The sequence below is a fragment of the Paralichthys olivaceus genome, chromosome 20 (genome assembly GCF_024713975.1).
Source record: "Paralichthys olivaceus isolate ysfri-2021 chromosome 20, ASM2471397v2, whole genome shotgun sequence".
Taxonomy (NCBI): domain Eukaryota; kingdom Metazoa; phylum Chordata; class Actinopteri; order Pleuronectiformes; family Paralichthyidae; genus Paralichthys; species Paralichthys olivaceus.
This window is the reverse complement of record NC_091112.1, coordinates 722831-741976: the sequence shown is the minus strand read 5'-3', so window position 1 is coordinate 741976 and position 19146 is coordinate 722831. Positions and strand designations below refer to the sequence as shown.

Below are 19146 nucleotides of genomic sequence, written 5' to 3'. Positions count from 1 at the left end.
CTGGATTGTAAATAAAGATGGACGACATGGCCCCCCTGGTGGCTGGCTGCAGTGTAGGTCGTAAACCTCCTCCAGGTTAGCAGATGGTGGCGTCCTGTTCCGTGATTTTTGCCTTTATTTCTGAAGAGCGGGGCGACATGGAGACGCATCGTCCATCTTTATTTACAGTCTTTGGTCCAAAGGCAATAACGTCCCCCTGCACGAGCAATGTTAATCAAGTGATGCTAAGCTACGCTAAGTGAGCAGGCCTTAACGTACAGCCGTGTCAGTGCGTTCCCCAAAACATTTCTGTTCGTTGACAGAACCACACCAGCAACTTCTCCGTGTTTCATCACGTTCACTACAAATAATACAAACTTGTTGTCGACGCTCATGTTTATTATTTTGTGATTTTCAGTTCTTCTTATTCATACATACATGAGAATCTAATTTCGAGGTTAGTTTGACCTCACAACAGACACACTGGGGTCCATTACAAAACTATAACAAGTTCCACAAGTATACTGAGTTATAAACAACATGAATTACTTTTTAAATTCTACATCAAGGAATATGACGAATAAATCATTTAGTCATGGAGCTAAAGCCCTGGTATGGTCCTTTGTGCACGAGGATGCAGTGCACTGCGCCATCCTTACTTTTGAGTTTATGAGAATATTCCGCTGTCCTGCGTCATTCCTGTGCTAGCTTATCCGTTCTCAGAGAGTTCTAAATATTCCTGTTTTAATCTTCAAGCTACTACTTAACAAACAAATTCAAATTTAAAAAACGTGCTCCCCTTTTCCAAGCACTTCCCGGCAGTTCCTCAGGAGTGGAACAACGATGCACTGGACGTTCAGCGAGCATGTGGTGAAACACAGGACTTCTACAAAGGCTAAATCTCTTTTGTGTGTGTGTGTGTGTGTGTGTGTGTGTGTGTGTGTGTGTGTGTGTTGTGTGTGTGTCTAGTCGTCACTCTCGAAGGTGTGCAGGTGGGTTTTCAGGCTCAGGGTGCTGGTGTAGGTGAGGTTGGTGGATCGGTAGAGGTCCAGGCCCGTCAGGATCTCCACATCTCGGACTCGGGCCGTGTGGAGCTTCAGCAGGTCCTCGACCCACTCCGACTCGTCCCCGGCGCTCTGCAGAGACGCGGACAGGAAGTGGTTATTCACGTCGTTATGCTAAATTAAAGTAGGTTTCCATCCACCACCTGTACCACATATCGCCTAAAGGCTCGCAGAAGGAGACTGAGCCAATCCCAGGATCTCGTTAATTATAATAATTATTATAATTATATCTGCATGTGTTTGTGTTGTGGGAGGACGCCAAAGGAAATACACAAAAGTGGACCATTACGAAGAAGATCCAATCTCCCACGAATGAGAAACAGACTTTAGGCTATTTACATGACTAATTCCTGAAAAGAAAAAAAAATGTATTAGTAGATTTAGGATCAGAGAATCATGTGAAGGCTCAGCCTCCAACCGACACGCTCCGGTAAACCCGTTTGTAGAAGTTGTTGCCCGGAGCAAAGAGATCAAGATTTGCATATAAACAACGTCGTGTTTCGTCTAGTTCAGATTTCACAGAATAGCAGAATAGTGGTTTTCATAAGAAGTGAGTGAGCTACTGGAGAAAACTCTGCTCATACATGAAGCAACATTTCTTTAGAGCAGCTTGATTTGCTGGACTCCTAACCTAGTTTCAATTGTGACCAATTAGTCTTAAAGGTCCAGTGTCAGATTCAGGTGGATCTGTTGGCAGGAATCTAATGTAGAAGAATCCTCATGATGTTTTCACTAGTTCGTTTTATCTATATTGTTGGAATTGTAGTTTTCTTTACCCCAGAAAAGACCCTTAATATTTAAATACTTTATATTTAAATACTTTATATTTACATGGAGGGGACCCTCTCTACGGAGGCCTCCATGTTTTTTACATTAGTCCAGACTGGACAAACTAAACACTTTGAGTTTTTATGACGACTGAAGCTGCCACAGGTTCTTCTTCATGTGTGGAAGGAGAGGGGGAGGGGAGGGGTGTTCAGCTGCAACATGACACTTCACCACTAGATGTCACTAAATTCTACACACTGAACCTTTAAAACACCTCATTAATCGAGTGATTTGACTGAATCACACTTTATCTGGAATAAAAAAAAGGACAACGACATATTAATTGTGACGGATGAACGTATGACTGAAGACGGATCAATGAATGAAAGATGATATAACTCCACAGTTTCACTTTGGATTCATGGAAGTGGTCAGTAGAGAGAAGAGAGAGAAGAGAGCGGCCAGCAGGAGGTTCTTGGTTCAACGTGCCAAAGTGTCTTTGAGCAAGACACTAAAACCCGACGGCCTCCTGATGACTCATCACTGAAGGAAAGAATGAGTCGAGAACAACAAGTGCAGCTCATTATTGTAATTTGAAGAAATGATCCCTCGCCCCAGGGCGGAGCGGGGACGTGTTTGGGTTTAATGAATGATTTCACCTGAATGAGGTGAACGAGCTACGCACATCGATGCCTCATTAACAAATCAGCTCTTAGATCAGATCTATATGATGTACTATAAATGTTCCCAGGATTGTTGGAGCGGCCTCCAGAGACAGAATAAGGTGTTGTCTGCTGTGGAAACGGCTCTGACCGAAATAAACTCACTGCCCGCCAAGAGGCAGTGTTTACCCTGGCCGGGTATTCACATCATTCATGAGAGGGAAACTAAGTACTCTGGCAAATCCACCATGAGACCAGACGCAAACACAACCACACAAATTCTCCTTTTATGTCAAAACCTTTAAGCAAACAACAAAAACGCAGCGGAAAGATTCGCGCTCGTCATGACCTCTTACCAAATACGACAAAAGTAGACAACACCCCGCCCGCTCGAATTGTGTTTAGATGTAAACAAAGACAGATGCCATGGAAACTACCGAATGTGAAACCTTAAACATCCCCCCTGGTGGCTGGCTGCAGCGGAAGTGGTAAACCCTGCTCCACAGTACGTCAGAGAGGTAATTTGATAGGATTAGAAAACGAGGTGAGACATCATGATTGGTCCGGAGCGTGTTCGTGAGAAAGACTTCTTCTATTTGGAAGTTATTCACCTCTCATCTGATTCAAAGCAGAGATTATCTCTTTGTGCTGAAGTGAGTTCGTGTGACAACACACGTGACTTTTAACTGTCAAAGGTTCTCACACACACACACACACACACACACACACACACACACACACACACACACACACACACACACACACACAAAACGAAACAACGAAACCTCTGTCAAGATGAGCTCATCAGAGCGCACCATATCACGTGATATATATCTGTCATGACGTATATAAACGTGTTGTCCAATCACACGCAGTCGCTGCGGCTCCCACGAGGGCAAAGTTGGCGGTTGTCACGTCACCATCATCCCGTCCGGACCCCAGGGATCCTCGGTGCTCGGGGCCGAGACGTTTTCTGGATGGAGGATTAAACTCCAGGGATTTTAAATCACGTGATCCACGTGGTGCAAGTGTCAGGTTTCTTTACAGAGGAAACACTGTGAACGTATGAATGTGTAAAACTTTCAAATCTTTTTTTTGTGGAGGTGATAAAGTAAATGTACTCAGAGACATCTGCAGGTACTTTTACTTGTCTCTACTCTGTTTTGTCCCGATATACTAAACCCTATGTACAATGTGTTTGGTCTGAGTTTTTTCTTTACTTAAGTACATCAGTATCACAGGTTTCGTGTATTTTTAAAAGTATTTCCTCACTTTTTTAAGTAGATTATTTACTTTAATATATTTTTTCTCCAATTTATTTGTAATTTACTTAAAGATTCCTCCACCATTAGAACGGTCACGTGTTCTCGCACATGAAACACTAAGACAAATGCACCGAAGAACAAATGGTAAAGAAGTATTTTAAACACACATCCATGTACTCTTCTCTCCTCGGGCTCGTTCTCTCGTCTGTTCGATGTGATTATCAGTCGTGCTCAGAGAGCAGGAAGGAAACCAACGCGTCCTCTGTGACCAGACACCCTGTCGGCCTCAGGCGATTCAGAGCAGAAACTAAAACGCTGCTCGGCTGCGTTTCACCTTCAACCAGTTTCTTCTTGTCTGGACGGTTTCAGAAACTGTCAGCCCGACTAGAGGACGACCTGCGGTGACATTTGCTCTTCATCTCATTTCCTGAGGACACAGAAGTTCCTCATATTGTGTGGGAGACTGTCAAGGTGCTGGTTTGTTTCTCCGTACGTGTCTTAGTAGTTTGGAAACACCCGGCCTCGTCAGTCTGACATTTACACCCACTGTGTCAGAGGCAGCATGCAAGTCATGTTAACCACATCTAAAGTGCAGACCGTAAATCAAGATGCACGATGTCACGGCTCAAGCCAAATGTCTGGATTATATATATATATATATATATATATATATATATATTATATTATATATATCATCTTCCACATTAGCAGATGGGACAAGGACCAAACTAAAGAATCAAAGTAGATGTTAGATAAAGTTTTATCTCCTTGAAACCACGGCTCCACACTACGATCACCACGTATCCCGTAAAATTTTGACTTCATTCCTGGAAGGTGGGAGGAAGTGGAGATGTGTCATCCATCTTTCTTCACAGGCTGTGATTCAAACCTGATTGTTAGTTATTGAGAAAACATTGATAATAATATGACAGAAGTGTGACCTGTTTAATCTGAATATTAATGTTGTGGGTTTCATTAGTACACAGACTAAACCAGTAGCAACACAACTTCAGTTGAAATGGTTTAACCCACAGCGACCTCTAGAGGCAGTGAGGGGATTTCCAGGAAACACAACGACTGAAAGGTCCAGAAGAGGAAGTATACAAGAGGAAGAGAAGTGAAAAGTTTTCTGCAAAACAATGTTCACATTCATTCCTGTGTGTGTGTGTGTGTGTGTGTGTGTGTGTGTGTGTGTGTGTGTGTGTGTGTGTGTGTGTGTGTGTGTGTGTGTAATGCGTGAGGTTTGCACTTTATGTATCTGCAGTTTGACCTTTGTGCAGAGAGAGATTGATTTGCAGAAGACGTGGTTTGGCCTCATGTGTTTCTTTGGTTTGGTGCCCCCCCCCCCCCCCGTAAGAGTGAGATGCTGAATAACTCGTGAATAACTCGATCTGCATCACACTCGCTTTTTTGAATTTCCCTACAGGGATTACTAAAGTACTCCTGATTCTGAACTGGTCGTGAGTCTGACTCATATCGTTATTCTGACTTGGGCCATGGCACCGATGGGATTGTGGCTTATGAGTCAGTGTTTATCTAACACTGCAAAACTACACTACAAAACTGGTTCATATGCATTTTTACACATTCCATTTCCCTGACTCACTGCAGACTGGAGCGCACTCAGTGTGAGATATACACTGACTCATGAGCCACAATCCCATCGGTCAAAATGACGATATGAGTCAGACTCACGACCAGTTCACAATCAAAGTATTTAAATATAAAGTATTTTATATAAAGTATGTAAATATAAAGTATTTTATATAAAGTATTTTATATAAAGTATTTAAATATAAAGTATTTTATATAAAGTATTTTATATAAAGTATTTAAATATAAAGTATTTTATATAAAGTATTTAAATATAAAGTATTTTATATAAAGTATTTTATATAAAGTATTTAAATATAAAGTATTTTATATAAAGTATTTAAATATAAAGTATTTAAATATAAAGTATTTAAATATAAAGTATTTTATATAAAGTATGTAAATATAAAGCATTTTAATATAAAGTATTTTATATAAAGTATTTAAATATAAAGTATTTTATATAAAGTATTTTATATAAAGTATTTAAATATAAAGTATTTTATATAAAGTATTTAAATATAAAGTATTTAAATATAAAGTATTTTATATAAAGTATGTAAATATAAAGTATTTAAATATAAAGTATTTAAATATAAAGTATTTTATATAAAGTATGTAAATATAAAGTATTTAAATATAAAGTATTTTATATAAAGTATTTTATATAAAGTATGTAAATATAAGTTATTTAAATATAAAGTATTTAAATATAAAGTATGTAAATATAAAGTATTTTATATAAAGTATGTAAATATAAAGTATTTTAATATAAAGTATGTAAATTTAAAGTATTTTATATAAAGTATTTTATATAAAGTATTTAAATACAAAGTATTTTATATAAAGTATGTAAATATAAAATGTATTTAAATATAAAGTATTTTATATAAAGTATTTTATATAAAGTGTGTAAATATAAAGTATTTAAATATAAAGTACGTAAATATAAAGTATTTTATATGAAGTATGTAAATATAAAGTATTTAAATATAAAGTGTTTTATATAAAGTATTTTATATAAAGTATTTTATATAAAGTATTTAAATACAAAGTATTTTATATAAAGTATTTTATATAAAGTATGTAAATATAAAATGTATTTAAATATAAAGTATTTTATATAAAGTATTTTATATAAAGTATGTAAATATAAAGTATTTTATATAAAGTATTTAAATATAAAGTATTTTATATAAAGTATTTAAATACAAAGTATGTAAATATAAAGTATTTTATATAAAGTATTTTGATGATGGATGGAAACTTTCCCTGACAACAGGTTTGTTATTGTGACATTAAACGTTCAATCCCGTCTCAAATGACTGTTTTGGTCCAAATGACTGTTTTGGTCCAAATGACTGTTTTGGTCCAAATGACTCATCCTCTCACGTCATTTACATGAGTGAGTGTTTGTTTGGCCGCCGCGAGGCCGGAGCTCCAGTCTCATCTTTACCGTCCTCGTGGTTTATGAGGAAGTGACGGATGCACCTTTAAAATCTTTAATGGGACTAAAATATTCAAATGTGATTGAGGTGATCTGACTCACGTTGCAGGCCTCGCTGTTGTCGGGTCTGTGGGGCAGCAGGAAGGTGAAGACCCTGAACGCACCGTCACACTCGTCCAGCGTCTGGTTCCGCTCCTCACAGCTCGTCACCACCGTGTAGAAGTGGGTGGGGACGGGGGGCGAGTCGGGGGAGAACCTGGAGGGAGAGGGGGTGATTATTTGATTCAATATCATCGTTAAGTCTTTTTTTACAAACAAAGTTTTGTTTTCGATTCCGTGTTCATCACCAGAACACGTTTTTCACGATTAATTATTTTTTACAGATTAATAAGTTGAATTATTTGTTTTCCTCATAAAACAACTTCTTGAGAAGAATTTGATAATAAACGGTCAGTTTGTCGATTAGTATTCTGTGTATTATATATATATATATATATATATATATATGTATACGTTTTATATATTTTAATTCTATTTCCTACTTTTTATTGTCATGGCACATTACTGCCACCTACTGTTGACCGGTGGAACTCAATCGAACTACGACTGCAGGAAGCCTTTGACCTCTGACCCTTACTCTTTAATGGTGTCCGTGGTGTCGCGGAGGCCGTCGTGGTTAAAGTCGAACACGGGCCCGGCGAGCACGTTGATGCCGTTTTGCTCCTCTGCGTAACGTCTCAGCAGCGCCCCCTGCAGGTAGCTCCACATTCCTGCACACAGAGGAAGAAGCAGTGACACACACACTTTCTGGTTTAACCCCCATTTGTTCAGAACGCACCTTTAATGATAATAAAACTTTACACACACACTCTCTCACACAGACTCACACACACTCTCACACACACACACACACTCTCACACACTCACACACTCTCTCTCACACACTCTCTCTCACACACACACACACACACACACAGAGCTGACAACATTAATTCACGTTTCTATGTGAGACACTGATCCAGACACAGATTGTGTTTTGTCCTGATAAGCTGTCTCTGTCTCTGTCTCTGCCCCCCCCCCCCCCCCCCGGCCTCTCTCCCGCTCTGCAGAAACAATGAGTGTCAGGCCGTCCTCGCTCAGGCGTGACTCACCACCTTTGTTTAAACAGGCATCGATTTAACTCGTTTCAGGTCGTAACTCGTCGTCTTGGTTTTCGTTTTAGCGTCAAGGAGAAACAAACAACCCCTGAACGACTCACTCTTGAAGGCCGGGAACATGGGGACCGAGTTGGTGATGAGTGAAGCGTCGTATCTGGACTCGGGAGATGACGCGAGTTCTGTCAACGAAACAACAACAGATACGTATCATCCATCGCCTTTTTACACTGTTGCCATAGAAACCTCATGCATCTGGTTCTGACATCACACCGGAGACAACTTTGTGTTTTACTCTGATTGTTACTGAAAAAACTGAAATAGTGTTGATTTAAAAACATCTGGTTTAAAGTTTGATTTTACTTTAAAGAATAATGACGTCACTCAACATATTTAAATATTGATAAAGTACATTAATTAATAATGAAGATTTCCTCTCTGTAAAGTAAAGCAGCGTGTGGCAGCAGAGGGCGCTGTCCGTCAGTAAATGTGCTGTTTGGTTTCTCACGATGTTTCTAATATAGATATAGATTTTACACCATGTTGAAACCTCAGACACTGAACATGAGGCTTTAGTGACATCTGGTGGAATGTTTGTGCATCTGCTGCTCCCACAGACACGTTTCCATGGAAACCTAGATCAGGACAAACGTCTGAACGAGACGCTGACGTGTAAACAACGTGTTCTGTTGACCTGGACAACACGGACCTCAGGAGAAGACGGAGTTGGAAAAATGCCCGACGTCACGTGTAAACAACCATTGAAATGACATTCTGTGAGGTCATCGGTGTCACCGTCCGGCAGGTTTACCTGGCGGGAACAGGAAGCCGTGTGTGAGGTGGTTGTTCTGACTGTAGGCGGTGCAGCTCTGACTGTGATCAGCCGACACTCTGGAGTCGACCCGGACACACTGAGCGCCGGGGGACACGTCCGGGACGGGAGTCATGTCCTCCTGAGACACCACATATTACTGACATGTAAAACAACGTTCACATACATTCCTGTGTGTGTGTGTGTGTGTGTGTGCGTGTGTGTGTGTGTGTGTGTGTGTGTGTGTGTGTGTGTGGAGGGGGGGTGTGTACGTGTGTGTGTGTGTGTGTGTGTGTGTGTGTGTGTGTGGAGGGGGGGTGTGTACGTGTGTGAGCAGCTGCCTCTTGTAAAACTGCCGCTCACTTCCTCCTGTAAACATCGGAAAAACACGCGTGTTCAGAGCGTCGCACACACAGAGCGTGTGTGTTGTGTTGTTGTTTACGTGCTCCTGCTGCTCCGTCATGTTCTGCACAGACACACAAACTCGTTCACTCACAGAACACGACAACAACAGCTGCTGGACCTTTTACAACCTGGGGCCCGGTTTAAAAGGGTGAGAGTCAGGAAACATGTTAAAGTCACGTCAGAGCGAACCACACGTGTTGGATCAATGTTTTCAAAAGGGAACAGGCTGTGTGTGTGTGTGTGTGTGTGTGTGTGTGTGTGTGTGTGTGTACCTGTCGTGGAAGTGTGTATGACGTCCACAGAGGCATGGCCAGCTCTTTGCTGTATCCACTGATGAACTCCACATGATGAAGTAAACTGTAGAGAGTGTCGAACATCACGGCCGGACGACCGAACGGCAAGTGTGTGTCGTCTGCATGAACACACACACACACACACACACACACACACACACACACACACACACACACACACAGTGAAACAACCTGGACTCGAACGTCGCTCCGTGTTTCCCTCGTCCTCCTGCTGCTGTGATAAAACAGAAACCTACTGTAGCTGTAGACCTCCTCTGACCCGGGACTGAACGCCTCCATCACCTCCTCCACTTTGTTCTGTCACAGAAAACCACAACACAGCGTCAGTTCTTCGTCCGACGTCAGAATCTGTCGTGACGTCGCCGCCCGCTCACCCCGACCTCATCGTCGCAGCTGCAGCCCAGGTCGTGCGTCACGGTGACCTCCCCGTCGGACGGCGGCGTCGGCTCCGTCACCTCCTGCGGCATGCTGGGCCGGTGCGGCGGCTCTTTCAACATGTCGTTCAGGGAGCCGTGGGTCCCGTTGTTCGGGGCCGGCTTCAGGCCCAGCAGGTCTGACGCAGAGGGACAGAGGAGCGAGGGAGGAAGGAGTCAGTTTCTTTTACTGTCGGATTCTGAGGCTGGAAACTTCTGAGCTCTTTTCGAGAAAGCAACAGAAATCCTGTGAATTCTGTGTCGACACCGAAATCTAAAAGATTTCACAAACAACACTTTGTAGAATTAACGCAAAATCCAGAAGACGTTTTGTGGAAGGCTCTCGATGGTTTTCAGAACTGAAACAGGGACGGACCTGAAGGTTCCAGGTTTTTCCGTTGGTATGAAATCAAAGCACTCTCACCACACATGACGTTGTAAAGCTCGATGTTGTCAAACTCTGGAACGCTCTTCTGGAACTTGAAGCTCGGCCCGTGGCCCATGAAGATCGTCTGCACACAAGAACAGCACAGACAATTTCAGTATCGTGGATTTTTATTCTGGACGCAGGTTTTATTTCAGAGGAGAAAGGAAACGTTACCCTCATGCTGGTGATCTTGTTGTCGAAGCCGTGGTCGCCAAAGAAACCACAACGAGACCTCAGCCTCTCCGGCATTTTCCTGAAACACACGTTTTTACTTCTACTAAAGAACAAGACGGTTCTTTGGATTTCAGGAGCGTTTCGAGTGTGAACACATTTTACAACTTTACAGAATGAACATCAATAAAATCTTACATTTACAATGTCGGTCGTTCTTTGTTTTCAAGACAAATATGAAGATTTGATTAAATAAATATTCATATACAAATAAATAAATATCGGGAGTTGGAACATTACTTTGCGATGTGCCACTTCCTCTCCATCAGCAGGTGGACGGCCTCGATCCTGCGGTTGTTGGCGTAGTGAAGCCTCTTGGGTAAATGCTGCTTCAGGTACGGCTTGAAGTGCTGATTCGGCATTTTGCACTAAAACAACAAATAACCAGGTGAACGACCTCGGACTCGTGGTGACAAACACAGGCAGCAGCAGAAAGTACCGAGTACTGTGTGTGTGTGTGTGTGTGTGTGTGTGTGTTGCTCAGCACTTACAGTGAGGTTAGCAACAACCACTTTTGGATCGTCTGGAAAAGAACAGGATGTTTTGTGAGTTACATCTTTTCTTATCTTGGTGTTCATGGTTTTGGTTCCAGCAGGACAGAGTCGTCTTACATGTGGTGGATTTGGGGTCGCGGGGTCGTATCCTGCCCAGCGAGCCGGGGATCAGCATGACCTCGTCGATGTTGAGAGGGTAGCTGCTGAGGAACTCGGTGCGTTCGCAGTGAGCCTCCTCCATACCTGAGGGACAGAACCAGTTTCAGTGTGATGAGTTTTTCATTCTGGAGGTGAAACATCAGCCACAGCAGCAGCCGATCGTCATGGGGGCGGTTTATTTCATGTAGAAGAATCTTTGGAATAGGGGCGGAGCCTGTAGAGCAGCAGGAGGCGGGACATGACGCATAGGCGTTGGCCCTCATCACTAAAACATCTGGAACCTCCTCGTCTTTCCAAGTGGACGTCTTCGTCTTCTACGTGTACGACTCCTCTTCTTCATCCTGAGAGATTTGTGTTCTTCAGTTTCACGTCCGTCACGTGTTAGAAACCTCAGACACGCCCACTCGCTCACTGAGGAGGTTCCAGATGTTTTCTCTCATGGACTCACTCTGACATGTTACAGATGTTTGTACCAGGAGGCTGCAGGAGAAGCTCCAGAGAAAGTCTGCAGCAACTGACTCAGTCCCAAACTCCTGATAATTGTTATTTCACGCTTGAACTTTAAAATAAACTGGAGGAGACACATGTGACCGAGAACGACCTCGTACCGTGGTCTCCGACGATGATGACGTTGACGCAGCGATGCAGGTTCATCTGCTTCAGACCGTTCATCAGCTGACCGATGATGTTGTCCAGCTCCCTCAGAGGATTATCCAGCTACATACAAGAAACATGATGACGTATGGAAACATGGATCCTGTCTACACACACACACACACACACACACACACACACACCTCGGTGCTGAGCGGCCCCAGTCGATGTCCGTAGGTGTCGGGCTGCTCCGAGTGCACGGCGTAGACGTACGGCCTGCACAGAGACAGATGTTTTCATGTTTCACTTTCATTTTACCTCAACAAGAGGAGCTGGAGGCTCCTGAGGTCAGTGTGGAGAGTGAACAAGATGAAACCTCTTCTGCTCAGCTTGTTGTTTCTGGCAGAGACCGTCTCTGAGCTGAGACACAACCGAAGCGACGTCTCCGTGTATCACTGTGAAAACACTTCACCCTTCAGAGACGCCACATCTGCTCACCACTGGATACAGAACCACATCTCCTCTCGTTGTCATGACTATCTGATGAATCCTTGACTTGTTGCCATTAAAACGTGTTTTGTGACATCACGGTGACCTTTGACCCCCAACTAAAATCAGTTTTAAAGGTTCAGTGTGAAGAGTTTAGTGACATCTAGTGGTGAAGTGTCATGTTGCAGCTGAACACAGCTTAACATCACTAACTATCATTGTTTCAGTGACAACAGAAAGCTGACGTGTACCTCTCGTCGTCGGGGAGAAGCAGCCAACGCAGGATGGTCAGGATCCTTCTCTCCAGAGGAATCACCCTACACACACACACACATAGACACACACACACACACACACATAGACACACACACACACGCACGAGTGTAAATCAGCTGCTGGGACTCGTCAATTGCGTCTGTTGTGAGAGAGTGTGAGGGACTATTGTCCCGTGTCTGTGTCAGTCAGTCTCAGGATGTGAGACGAGGCCTCGTGCTCATTAGGTCACGGATGTGTTTGAAAATACTGTGAATCCTTCAGAAAGTTGTAAAAGAGTGAGAGAATACACAAAGTGTGTGAAAACGTGAAATGACACACAAACATAGTATTACTACGAAGGTGTTTCAATGTGTTAAACAGACTTCACTCTTTTTTGTTTGAATTTTCCAAAGTTATTTTAGCTTCTTAATTCTGGCACTTCTGTGTATTGTGTTATTTTGATATTATGCTAAATGAAAATTCAAATAAAAATATAAATGCTGGGATCTGGGAGATTCACACTGTTCATTTATCAGCTCATTGATTTTCACGTGTAGTTTCTGAGACTTCAGAATATAAACATGTTTTAAAACAACTCAAACACAACGAATCGTATTATTTCTCTTCAGAACTTCCTGTAACCTTCAGGTCAGGTTTTGTAGATTTCAGGTCTGAAGCTAATGAAAAATATTCCAGTACCAACTTAAGTACCAAGGCCAGAAGAAAGTCCCGGCTTTCACTCCCTGCTCCTGAGCTGTGATCCAGATCTGAGACGCAGAGACACAGAGACACAGGGACACAGGGACACACAGGTTAACACTCAGAGTTCAGAACAGTCAGATCCCGTCCACTGTAAATGAAGACGGACGACGTGTCTCCACAAAATAAAACTGTTGAAAAGATTTAAAATATAAAATATGTCTGTGCAGATCGTGGAGCAGAGCTGGGGCGTTGATTCACGCTCAACCAATCAGGAGTCAGTCTCAGCTGTCAATCATTTTATTTATATCCTCAAATAATAAACACACATCTGCTAACATGGAGGAGGCAGCGGTTTTGACCTATACTGCAGCCAGCCACCAGGTGGCGGCCCATGATTTGGCTTCACGTTTAGGGAACAGTCACATCGTCCATCTTTATTTACAGTTTATGGCTTTGGGGGGGGGGGGGGGGGGGGGGGCTCCCTGTGTCACTGGTGGTTCACAGTCTTTACTCAGTGACTCAACTCGAACTGATTCTCAGTTTACTCACCGGCTGCCCCCCCCACCAGCGGTGGTTCAGCTTCTCTCGGGTACGCAGGCTGAAGGTGGCGTTAAACACTGGGTCGTGCATGGTGTTACCCACAATGCCGTGGGACTCTGGGTAAAGACCCTGTAGGGATGTGCCACAGAAGAAAACACGTCAGATAACACGGTGGAACCTGTCCCGCAGCAGGGTCACAACGTGAACAGGCCGTGAGGACATTTTGAACGCGGCTATCTGCAAACATGTGTGTTTACTTAGCCTACAAACGTACAAGTACATATTAACAGTCCTGCTTTACTGTACCTGCGAGTGTACACAGGACAGAGGCCGTCATTCAGATACTTACTGTGGCCAGGGTGTATAAATTTGGGAAGGTCTTCGACGGGTAGACTGGTCGCATGTACGGCGCTGATGTGCCACACGATCCTGCAGGAGACACGACACTGTTTAGAAGCTGTTGTAGGTTCGACAGAAACAGATGGTGGAGACGGAAGCTTTAAGAAATGCTCAGACTTCAGCAGAAGAAAATTCAACATCCACGTTGTTAGAGACAGAAGTTCTGACACGAAGACATGAAGTGTCCTCTGCAGATCCTTGAAGGACTCTGTAGATGATCATCATAGACCTGGACGTGCTTTCTGCAGCAGATAATCACATCTAGTCTTGTGGAACGTGGACGAGAGCTTCTCTAACATTCACAGTCCCGGAGCTTCACGATCACTGCGACTGAGTTTGGGTCACATACTTACTGAGCTTCTGTATGTTGGGAATGACAGATTTTCCCTTCTTCAAGTACGAGGCTCTGAATCCGTCCACGGACATCATGATGAGGGGAGGACGGATGAAGCTGAGCAGCACAAGGACGACGAAGAAGAGTCAAAGACAAGATAAAATATAAACGATCAAAAGTTGTAGATCTAGATAATCTAGATAATAATGATAATAACAAATGGCTGACTGTGGATAACGTTATGTTAGTAATAGTGACAGGAAGTAGAAGAACTGCTGAGTCCCGACTCACCCTGCAGGACATTCAGGACTCCTGATCTCCTCACAGTCCTCTTGCACCCACGAGGTCTCACCTCAGAAGGAAACGAGAGGACACTGTTATCACCGACCTTCATGCACGTTCGTTTTCCTCTCGTGGACAGAACGCGATACCTTTGCAGAGAGATCTGTAGTTGGAGCAGCAGTCTCCTCTCTCCAGACAGTCCTCTGAGCAGTGGCAGGCATGGTCGTCGTTCCTCTGCTCCTCACAGCGATCCTGCGAACACTCGAAGCCTCCCGCTGTCACACACCACACGCCAAGGTCACTGAATTCACTTTATCACAAAATTCACAACGAGGCCGAGCAACGTGACTCGAGACAATGAACAGTGACTCATTTAATCTCACGGCTGTTACAAATGATCCGGTTACAAGAAACTTAATATTTTCAAGATGCAGCCACGGTCTAAATTAGCATCAGATGAAAACCACATTTGATCAAAGTCTTTGTCCTCATTACACACAGAGTCTCTCCTGCAGCTCAGTCGTCCTTTTAAAGAGTGGGACTTCTTCTCTCGATAACATTTTACTTCTCTGATGATATGAAGTAAGAACATTTTTAACTCTGGCCATATTTTATTTTCCTTTAACTTGTGTCTGTCGAGGCCTGATGTGTCGTCTCCTATTGTTGTCGAGCGAAACACACACACACACACACACACAGACACACAATCCTGCTGCCTCACATAAGCTGGATCACCAAATGTGGATTATTCCACTGCTCGACAAACGTTCACATCTGTTCGTTTTCTCTTGATCTGCGTCTTCAGGACTACTTACTAAACGACTGAAAGGTTTTTAGTTCCAGATCTTTCCTGGACGACACAGTGACGTAGAAGGAGAAACCAGGAGAACGTGGATGTGGTGCCACACCGTGTCGCACTGACCTGTTTTCAGACAGTGCTCGTCGAAGTCCGAGCAGCAGCTGTAGTAGGTTTTACACAGATTGTCACACCTGCATCCCGGAGGTTTGGCCTCCTCTAGCTCGAAGCACCTCCCCTTACAGGAGCCCGCTGAGCTGACCCACTCTGAGATGACTGGAGGGAGGAGGAGACGCACAATTACACACAACTGCCGCAACACGCACGTCTTGTCCATCGACTTTAGTTGACAACGTGGTTCAAAATGTAGAACTGTTTGAATTGAGAATGTTTCGGGGCGGAGCTCACCTTTAGTGTGAGGCGGGGGGTTGTCTCCTCCCTCTGCCGGTCGGCTCGCCTGAAACACGTAAGCTCTGCAGACGTTTGAACCCCACAGGCCGATCGCCACCACTACCTGCAGAACAACACACACACTTATGATCAGCAGCTCAGGGGCCAGTTCTCGCTCAAGGGTCTTAACTGACGATGCTGGACCAGAGCAGGTCACCGTCCCGACTCGTTGCCCAAACAAGGAGTTTTTATTTGTGTTCACGTCTCACCAGAGGGGTCAGAGGTCAACGGGCAGCCAGGAATGGCGACCCTGGAGAAGTGTTGCCCGTGATTCCACTCCTTGTATAGAGTCGGAGAGAGGAGCCGGCAGATAACTGATAAAGACTCGTTTCGTGTCACACGACACGTTAAACGTGTCACAGTCTGAGTCTGAGCCTGAGTCTGAGACTGAGACTGAGTCTGAGTCTGAGTCTGAGACTGAGTCTGAGTCTGAGACTGAGCCTGAGTCTGAGTCTGAGACTGAGACTGAGCCTGAGCCTGAGCCTGAGCCTGAGTCTGAGTCTGAGACTGAGACTGAGTCTGAGACTGAGTCTGAGTCTGAGACTGAGACTGAGTCTGAGTCTGAGTCTGAGTCTGAGCCTGAGTCTGAGTCTGAGCCTGAGCCTGAGACTGAGTCTGAGTCTGAGACTGAGTCTGAGTCTGAGTCTGAGTCTGAGACTGAGTCTGAGTCTGAGTCTGAGCCTGAGACTGAGTCTGAGACTGAGACTGAGTCTGAGTCTGAGTCTGATTTTTACTGTCTTTGTGGGGGAGGAGCCAATGAACAGTGACAGGAAGAGGTTCAAGTCACAACAAACATTGAGCAACGTGTTTTTATCCTCAACTCAAACATGAAGAGTTCAACGGAGACTGAGGACGAGTCCTGTCCTGAGGTCGAGTCCAGGACTGAGGTCGAGTCCTGTCCTGAGGACGAGTCCTTCATCATCATCACCTTTATCATCTAAATCTTCATCATCACCTTCATCATCTCAATCATCCCCTTCATCTTCATCATCATCACCTTTATCATCATCATCTTCATCATCAACCTCATCATCATCATCTTCTTAATTAATCACCATCATCACCTTCATCATCTTCATCAACCATCATCATCATCACCTTCTTCAACTATCATCATCATCACCTTCTTCAACTATCATCATCACCCTCATCTTCTTCATCAATCATCATCATCATCTTCTTCATCAATCATCATCATCATCACCTTCTTCAACTATCATCATCACCCTCATCTTCTTCATCAATCATCATCATCATCTTCTTCATCAATCATCATCATCATCTTCTTCATCAATCATCATCATCATCATCATCATCACCTTCCTCTTCTTCAACCATCATCATCATCATCTTCTTCATCAATCATCTTCTTCTTCATCATCATCATCACCTTCCTCTTCTTCAACCATCAATCATCATCTTCTTCATCAATCACCATCATCATCATCTTCTTCATCAATCATCTTCATCTTCATCAACCTTCATCATCATCTTCTTCATCAATCACCATCATCATCATCATCGCCTCCCTCTTCTTCATCACGTTGTCAGGAGCCATATAAATAAAGTTGGGTTGATCGAGGCCGCAGTGAAACAGTAAAACTTCAGTCAAAGTTCAGTTTTCTCTGAGCCACAGGTCGATACATCAATTCTGCACAATCTCACCCCGGGGGCGGAGGGGAGGAAGAGGAGGAAGAGGAGGGAGGGGAGGGAGGGGAGGGAGAGGAGGAAGAGCAGGGTCCAGCGGGATTAAACATGTCCCACAGACCGTCACAGTCTTACCGTACCAAAGAGCCCAGCAGCATGATGCAGACCGAGGATCCACTTCTGGCATTACCCCCGAAACACACACCGAGGGCCGCAGGAACTGTGGCCAACGTCCGGTAGAAGCTGTGCGTCTCTGCGGGTCGATGGAGCAGAGCGCACGGTCCAACTCTCTCCCTCCCTCTCCCTCGCTCCCCCTCTCTCTCCCTCTCTCTCTCTCTCTCTCTCTCTCTCTCTCTCTCTCTCAGCATGACGTAATGGTGACAGCTGCGCTCTGCGTCAGGTGGGGGGGGTGCTCGCTCCAGAGTCCAGCGCTGAGTCTGTCTCCTGAGGACTGGACAGTTTGGACCCTGAGACACAAACACGAACACTTGTTTTGTAAATTGTTGAGTTTTGGGAGATTTTCACTCTGACGTGTCCAACACATATTAAAAAACAAAATGAACCTGTTGTCTCTGTATCAGTTTAGCGTGTCTCCTTTCAGGTCCTCAGATGAACAGTCTCTATTTTTATTTCACCACACTGACACAGTCACACACACGTACTCCTTCCTGTTTGGGAAGTTGCCTGCAAAGTAAAAGCGCAGTATTCGCTTTGCATTGGGCTGAATTACCAAGCTTTTATTTCTGACCGAGTTGAACACGTCTTCTTCTAGGTCCTTGGACAACCTTCACTTCCTGTGATGACGGAAGGGTGGGACAGGGACTTTTGGGGGACAAAAGAAGATTTGGACTCCATCCATTCAGTCTTCAGCTCAGGGCGTGGAGGTAGCCGGCCAAGTTTGGTGGACTGAGTCCAGCAGCAGGTCTTCAGCCACGTGGCGTCAACGGGACCTCGATACCACGGCTCCATGATCCCGGCTGCACAGACTCTGACTCCACGCGGCATCAAACCTGGTGCTAGACGGCACATTGCACTAAAACACGTTCATATCTGCACAGCAGGAGTAAAAGGCCGATTCATGCTTTTGCATCGAGGCTACGCCGTAGGTGTGCACGTAGGTGTGCACGTAGGTGTGCACGCAACATAGTTGTGCGAAGGTGAATGTGAGTCACGAGCAAGTCTGATCCACTTACAACGTCACTTCAGAACGCTGGTTGTGTTTCTAAGTGGATGTTGTCGCAGCTGATGGATGTGGAAGAGAAATGAAAGAACTGCAACAAAGAGAAGAAAGATGTCGTCCGTGTTCGTTCCTTCAACTCAATTTAAAAACGGCAGCGAGTCTGCGACCGAGCGGACCAATCACAGCTCTTATGTTCTGCGTCGCCTTGACTCGTGGTTACATTTTTGAGGTTGTGTACGTTAGGGTACGGCGTAAAGTGCATTTCTACACTAGCGGCTACTGCGCAGCTTGG

General features: G+C 44.2%; 1 protein-coding gene across 4 annotated transcripts; it reads right to left on the bottom strand.

Moving 5' to 3' along the window:
* Nucleotides 1-357: 357 nt before the first annotated feature.
* Nucleotides 358-18057, bottom strand: enpp2l (ectonucleotide pyrophosphatase/phosphodiesterase 2-like). 4 transcript variants are annotated; one of them, XM_069516256.1, is made up of 25 exons: nt 17815-18057; nt 15986-16091; nt 15704-15853; nt 14931-15056; nt 14791-14851; nt 14519-14616; nt 14116-14195; nt 13776-13895; nt 13236-13291; nt 12521-12586; nt 11984-12056; nt 11795-11903; nt 11145-11270; nt 11025-11056; nt 10774-10901; nt 10477-10555; nt 10300-10387; nt 9843-10015; nt 9699-9759; nt 9421-9560; nt 8744-8885; nt 8037-8114; nt 7416-7548; nt 6881-7034; nt 358-1115 (listed from the first exon to the last, which is right to left on the bottom strand). In XM_069516256.1, exons 1-25 carry the CDS (start codon nt 18040-18042, stop codon nt 945-947), a joined length of 2778 nt encoding a protein of 925 aa, XP_069372357.1. In that variant the 5' UTR covers nt 18043-18057; the 3' UTR covers nt 358-944. The 4 variants fall into 4 exon arrangements, with proteins under 4 accessions (XP_069372357.1, XP_069372354.1, XP_069372355.1 ...); XM_069516253.1 differs by having other exon boundaries at nt 9837-10015; nt 13224-13291; nt 17815-17978; XM_069516254.1 differs by having other exon boundaries at nt 13224-13291; nt 17815-17977.
* Nucleotides 18058-19146: the final 1089 nt, after the last annotated feature.

Coding starts and splice junctions, on each gene's coding strand:
- enpp2l (XM_069516256.1), bottom strand. CDS start 18,042: ATGCTGAGAGAGAGAGAGAGAGAGAGAGAGAGAGAGAGAGAGAGGGAG. Junction 8,886..9,420: donor CATACACACTTCCACGACAG/GTACACACACAC, acceptor GTGGTGTCTCAG/GAGGACATGACTCCCGTCCC. Junction 1,116..6,880: donor ACAACAGCGAGGCCTGCAAC/GTGAGTCAGATC, acceptor GCGTCTCTGCAG/AGCGCCGGGGACGAGTCGGA.